This window comes from Lactuca sativa, chromosome 3, assembly GCF_002870075.4.
Source record: "Lactuca sativa cultivar Salinas chromosome 3, Lsat_Salinas_v11, whole genome shotgun sequence".
Lineage (NCBI taxonomy): Eukaryota > Viridiplantae > Streptophyta > Magnoliopsida > Asterales > Asteraceae > Lactuca > Lactuca sativa.
Genome location: NC_056625.2, coordinates 102221383 through 102228627, shown reverse-complemented (window position 1 = coordinate 102228627; position 7245 = coordinate 102221383). Strand labels below are relative to the sequence as shown.

At 42.4% G+C, this 7245-nt stretch overlaps 1 protein-coding gene across 1 annotated transcript; it reads right to left on the bottom strand.

Annotated features, from left to right (window-relative positions):
- Positions 1-473: 473 nt before the first annotated feature.
- On the bottom strand, positions 474-962 carry LOC111915426 (leucine-rich repeat extensin-like protein 3). The gene has a single exon (XM_023911082.1). It carries the CDS (start codon positions 960-962, stop codon positions 474-476), a length of 489 nt encoding a protein of 162 aa, XP_023766850.1.
- Positions 963-7245: the final 6283 nt, after the last annotated feature.

Here is a 7245-nt window from a genome sequence, read left to right as displayed (position 1 = left end):
TCGAAACTTCAGAAAATCATAACTTCCTCATATGAAGTCAGATTTAGGCGTTCCTTTTATGCACGCTCTCGGTTTAACGAAATCTACGACTTTCATTTAGATCGCTAAGGCTAAATATCGCTCTATCTTAAATTCATATTTTACGTCACTCGGTGTCGTGCCGGTTCTGTCGCGAAACTTCGACAGGTCATAACTTCTTCGTTATAACTCGGATTTTGGCATTCCTTATATCTCCGGAATCCTTGTTTCAACCACTACAACTTTATGCAAAGATATCGGGCTTATCTCACACTTTAATTTTGACGCTTATTTTATTCTTAATTCATTAAATTATAAAAATCAAGAAAATAAACACATAAATCACATAATTCACATAATCCACAAATAATACATTTTTATTATTTCAATTTTAGTTACAAAGGTTAACCTAGACTATTACATTGCTAAAAATGGCAAGCCAGGAAACACGGACGTTACATGCGAGGCGGTGGAGGCAGGTGGTTTTGATGGATAGTGGTGGTGATGGGTTGTGGTTGGTCATGGTGATGGGTGGTGGTGATGATAGTGGGTGGTTGTAATGGGAGATAGTGATGGGTAGTAGAGATGGGTGGGTGATGATGGGTAGTGGATGTGGGTGGGTGATGATGGATAATGGATGTGGGTGGTGTTCGTTGGTGGTGGGGGTGGTAAGTGGTGGTGATGCATGGGAGTGGTAATGATTGGTAGTGGTAGTGGGGGTGGTGATAGTGGGTGATAGTTGGTGGTGGAGATGGGTGGTGGTGATGGATGGTGGAGGCAGGTGGTGGTGATGGTTTGTGTGGGTGGTGGCAAGTGGTGGTGATAGAGTCGAATGATGGGGATGGGTGGGTAGGTGGTAGGGGCTGTTGTGGTTGGTGATGGAGGCAGGTGGTGGTGGTGATGGTGGGTGGTTGTGGGTGGTGGGGGTGATGGTTAGCAGACATCGAGGCTGCTCAGCTGACCAGCTTCTGCCCTGAGGGGTTGAAGGTTAGATTTGTTGCGGGTTGTTTGAGGGAGCAAGCCAGAGACAGGTGGAAGGAGATTGATTACGCTTTGGGAGGTCCGACCATTGAGGCCATGACTTTGCCGGATTTTGTGACCAAGTTCTAGGCAGAGTTCACGCCAGCAATGGAGATTTAACAGTTGGCCAGGGAGTTTTTGGACATGAGACAGGCGATAGAGACTGTAGCGGAGATTACCGCCAAGTTCAGGGAAAGGGCCTTGTTGGTGCCTCGGTATGTAGCTGATGAGGAGATGAAGAAAACCGATATAACAATATGTTGACAGCAGATATCAGGGAGTTTTTTACCTATTTGGCGTGACCGACTTTGGATGATATGATTGCCAGGGCACGAGAGCGAGAGATTAATATGGAGCACATTGGGAAATGGAAGGCAGAGCCTGGTCAGACTGTTAGGGTTTCAGCGAAGAAACCCAAGGGATACTACCTGAGGTCCAAAAACCAGCAGGGGCGAATTCGTTGTGGGAAATGTGGCAAACCACATGAGGGAGCTTGTATGTTAGGGGGCTTAGGCTGCTATAAGTGCAGCAAGACTGGACATTTTAGCAGGGATTGTACTGTCCCTACTCCCACTCTTCAGACATCAGACCTGATTTGCTTTCATTGCAATCATAGGGACCGCAAGAAGGCCCATTGCCCGAGTCTAGCATCAGGAGTGCCAGTGGTGGCGCCAGCTCCAGCGACCCTACAGATCACAGATGGCCGTCAGGGCAAGACGGTTGCTCCAGTGGTGAGGAGCCGAGCTTTTCAGTTGACCGCCGAGGAGGCGCGGTCTGCACCAGATGTGGTGACGGGTATGTTTCTTTCCTTTAGATTTTATTTTATTTCAATTTCGATACTTAAATTTTATGTGTTTTGGTATTATTTGACTCAGGGCCATCCGATGGTTCATATCTTTTACACTCAGCAAGAGGTTTATCCGGATCTCCGAGTGTGTTAGACTACCCGTTAGAGGTTGAGATTGCAGACGAACGGTCCGTTCGAGCATTGAGGGTCCCTCGGTATTGTGTTTTGAGGATGTGCAGAGAGTTTTATTATCGACTTGGTTCCCATCCCTCTGTACGGGAACAAGGTCATAGTTTGGACGGATTGGCTGAGCCGTAATGGGGCAGTGATTGATTACGAGCACCAGCTAGTGCGTGTGCGGACCCCAAGTGGGGGAGAGTTGGTGGTCCAAGGAGAGGGAGCTCAGCGCGGCCCGTTTTATGTTCAGCTGCTAGGGCAAAGCGCTATCTCCATCAAGGCTGCTCGGGGTTTGTCGCTTACGTTATGGACACTCGAGAGCAGGATAGAGCGACGGTTGATGGAGTGCCAGTTATTCGAGAGTACCTGGACGTGTTTCCGGAGGATTTACCCGGAGTGCCTTCGGAGAGGCAGGTGGAGTTTTAGATTGATTTGGTTCTTGGTGCAACCCCTATAGCCAAGGCACCATAACGATTGGCCCCACCAGAGATGTAGGAGTTGTCTACGTAGCTGCAGAAGCTGCTAGACAACGGATTTATCAGACCGAGTAGTTTACCTTGGGGTGCACCGATCTTGTTTGTGAAGAAAAAGGATGGGTTGCATCGGATGTGTATTAACTACCAGGATTTGAACAAGTTGACGGTGAAGAACAATTATCTACTCCCGGGGATCGACGATTTGTTTGACCAGCTTCAGGGGGCATGTTGGTTCTCCAAGATTGATCTGTGCTCTAGATACCACTAGATGAGGATCAAGGAGGACGATGTGCAGAAGACAACCTTCCGGACTCGATATGGCCATTATGATTTCGTGGTGATTCCTTTTGGACTCACCAATGCCCCAACCACGTTCATGGACCTCATGAACCATGTGTGCAGACCGATGTTGGATTAGTCGATGATAGTATTTATTATTGATATCCTGATCTATTCCAAGACCCAGGAGCAGCATGAGGAGAATATGCGAGAGGTGTTGGATACCCTTAGGACGGAGAGGTTGTACGCGAAGTTCCCCAAGTATGAGTTCTGGTTGCACGAGGTGTAGTTTCTGGAGCACCTTGTCAACCAGGACGCTATTCTGGTTGATCCGGCCAAAGTGGAGGTCGTGATAAGATGGGAGGTCCCGAAGTCTCCATTTGGGATTTGGAGCTTCCTTGGGCTAGTTTGATATTATCAGAGATTTATATAGGACTTCTCCAAGATAGCAGTACCCTTGACCCGATTGACGAAGAAGACTGTCGTTTTCCGTTGGGGGCCTGAGCAGTAGGCAACATTTGAGACTTTGAGGCAGAAGTTTTTCGGGGCGCCGATTTTTACTCTGCCTGAGGGTGCCGAGGATTTCGTAGTCTATTGTGACGCGTCTATTTCAGGATTGAGCGTGGTGTTGAGGCAGAGGGGGCATGTCATGGCGTACACCTCGAGGTAGTTGAAGCCTCACAAGGAAAATTACTCGACGCATGATTTTGAGTTTGGGGCAGTGGTTTTTACCCTCAAGATTTGGCAACACTAACTTTATGGGGTCCGTTGTACTATTTACACGGATCACACGAGTCTGAGGTACCTGATGGATCATCCAAATCTGAACATGAGGCAGCGTCGGTCGTTGGATGTGTTGAAGGACTATGATTACGAGATCCTTTACCACCTAGCGAAGGCCAATGTGGTGGCCGATGCTCTTAGCTGCAAGGAAGTTGCGGCTCCGATCAGGGATATCTGTCTGAGGATGACAGTGGTGACTCCACTTCTGGAGCGGATTTGGGAGGCTCAACTAGAGGCTATGAAAGAGGAACACCGGAAGAGTGAGTGAATTGTAGGTCAGATTTCCTCCTTCGATAATGTTAGCCACGGCTTATTGACAGTCCATCATTGAGTGTGGGTTCCATACTCAGGCGGCGTGCGCCAAATCTTGATGGAGGAGGCGCACAAATCCAGATTTCCATCCATCCCGGGGCGATGAAGATGTATAGAGATCTTTGTCCTAATTACTGGTGGCCTTGTATTAAGCGAGATGTAGCCTAGTACGTCGAGAGGTGCTTGATCTGCAGGAAGGTCAATGCCGAGCACCAGAGACCTCATGGCAAGATGCAACCGTTGGACATCCCCATGTGGAAGTGCGAGGATATTACCATGGATTTCATCACTAAGTTGCCGTGGACGGCGCGAGGAATTGATGCGATATAGGTCATCATGGATCGGCTGACTAAGAGTGCCCACTTCATTCCAATTCAGGAGATCATTTCTGCCGAGAAGTTAGCAGATATCTATATCAGGAAGGTCATGGCCCGGCACGGGGTGCCGGTTTCTATGATTTCCGACAGAGACGTGTCATTCATTTCCAGATTCTTGAAGATATCTAATGAAGAGTTGGGTACTTGTCTGTGTTGAATTAGTTTCTAAGTCCACAACTATTTTGGTACGTACTTGACCTGATTCTGAGCATGGTCCTTTTGGGTTGCCTTCACACTGGTGACTAGACAAAATGATTGTTGAGAAGAGAGGCTGGTTTATTGTTAAGAATAATAAATATGGGTATAAATATGATTTGTTAATATATTATGTGAATAATATATTAATTTGGAATCATATTATTAATTAGTATTTAATCAGAAATTAATTAGGAATTAATTTCGGGATTAAAGGAATTAATTAAAAGTACATGGGCTGTTTTGTAATTATTTGATAGTTGAGACTTTGGGTATTGGATCAGCTTTATTAAGGCTTGAACGAAAATCCTAGAAGGATCTAGGAGTTTTCGTCCAAGGGCTTAAGGAAAGGAGTCCATGAACTTGCTTAGGCCCTAAGCTAAGGGATTAGGGTTTCCACTTTGAAACCCTAGCTAGCCTCAAGTATAAATAGCACCCTAAGGCACTAGAGTTCAACCACTCCTTGGAAAAACCCTACTAGGGCTGAATTTTGGAGCTTAGTACCTTCCTCCTCTCTCTCATATTCATCCTACCACTCAAAGTGTGTTTGTGAGCCATTAGAGGTGCTACACTTGTGGTACTTGCTTCCAAGAGCTAAGGAAACACAAGGAACTAGTTGTTATTACTATATAACAACAAAAGGTATGTATTCTATTCTCCTATGTCAATTTCGAAGATAGTAGATGCATGCTAGGTTTCCTTTTGTGTTGATAGTGTTTTATGACTAATAGTGAAAACATAGTTCCGTATCTAGGGTTGCATGCACACATAGGATTGTTTGTATAAAACCAATCAGTGGTATCAGAGCCATTGGTTTTTGTTTTCAATTAGATTTGATACAAATTTATGAATATGACAATTAGGGTTTATGGCTAATAAACCCTAGAGGCTTGATTTTCGAAATTAGGGTTTCTAAACCCTAGATTTCGAAATTTTTGGTAGGGTTTCCTAAACCCTTTCCTTTGGCCCCAAGATTTCGATTTTAGGGTTGTCTAACCCTAGAATTTCGAAATTTGCCTTGTCCCCTAGATAGGATTCCCAAAATTTTAGGGATTTGGATAATGCCATATCTTGTTATTATCCTTGATTCCTTAAATAGATATTTAAAGATCTTTTGAATTATCCCATTCCATAAATTTTCAAATCTTAGGGGATATGGGATTTGATTAAATTAATTGTTTAATTTAATAGAAAATCCTACAAGATTTGATAATCCAAATTAATTGTTTAATTTTGAGATAATTATTAAATCAATGTTTTAATATTTAAAATTTTAAAATTAAAGGGTTTAATTTTTCAAAATTTTTGAATAAAATTGAAACCTAATTGTTTTGAAAAGTTTGAAAACTTGCCCTCAAGTTTTGGAATTTAAATTGTTTGATTAAAAGTTTTAATTTTGAAAGTCTAAATTCTAAAACCCCTAGTTTCGAAAAGTTCAAATTACACCCTTATGGTTTTGTTAAGTTAATTAAAAGTATAATTAAAAGAGAATTAATAAATCCGTAATCATATGGTTTATATTTAATCAAATTAAAAGTGTAATTTATTAAATTAAACCACTTAGTATTTTAAAAGCGTAAAATACACCCTTATGCTCTATATAACATTAAAAGTCTAATATTATATATGTATAACTTAAACTGCTAGTCTTACCGTTAGTAGGCCTCATTCACGAAGCCGATCTATAAGGGGGATATAAGGTTATGGCCTATAAAATGGCCGTTTAACGGGTGTCCACTCTCACCCACCGCTTCCTTCATTGGTGGAGGGTCGTTAGTCGAACGGGCAGGATAGGGCAAACACTTTCCATTAAAAGTGTAATGAATTATAAAGTAACTAAACCTTTTTTACAAAATTCTCAATCTTAGTTACTTGAAATTCCATGAAATTACATTTTGTAACCTTGCGAAGACGTTAGTGGAGCATGTGTGGTTAACCGGCACACTAATTGGTTCTAAGCAATGGTAGAAAAAGGTGACTCAATGTTTTTCATATTTCGGTGGAGAGTCTGTGGTTAACCGGCACATCGAAGAGGTGGTTGTAACATTGGGGGCACCATGTACATTTGCATGGTTATTCACACCCTGTTTTGTGATCCTACGCATCCCATGTCACACCCCAAAACCATGAACGGCAGAAATGTTTTGGGGTGGAGGACGTCATGTTCAGTATCACAACAAGGCAAAGTAGTAAACAAGCAACAACATCATCCATTGCATTAATAATATATTTTCATACAAGTGTGTTCTGTCAAGTTATATAGACACCAAAATATAAATCAAAATAAAAGATGAGTCTTGAACGAGCTCCATCTTCTCTAAAACTTGCACCGGTACCTGTCTACTGGTGACCTGAGGATACAAGTTATTTTGAAAGAGAGTATCAGCTTTAAAGCTGGTGAGATCATAAGTATGTTAGTATCTGTATTTGTAAGAAAGTATTTATAAGTATGTGAAGTATAGGTATGTAAAAGTTTTGAACCTTCTAGAAAACCCTATGTTTCCTACTAAAAGTAGCCTTCTACCAAGGTGTCTAGTATATGTGTGTGTCTCTTGTAAGAGTGTGTATTTTCCCAAATCCGACTATCATTAACCAAAAATATAGTTTTTACATTACCATGCATGGTGTGAATGTTCACTAAGTGAATGTAATGGGAAAAATATTATATTACCGTAGTGTCGTATTAAGTAACAAATGTTGTACTAACTACTTTAAACCAATTGCTATTTAAAGTAACATGTGATCGGCCTATATGCTGCTACCGACTCTAGTAAAATGACGATGTAAGACGCCATAAGAAATGACATTTGGCACCCGTACA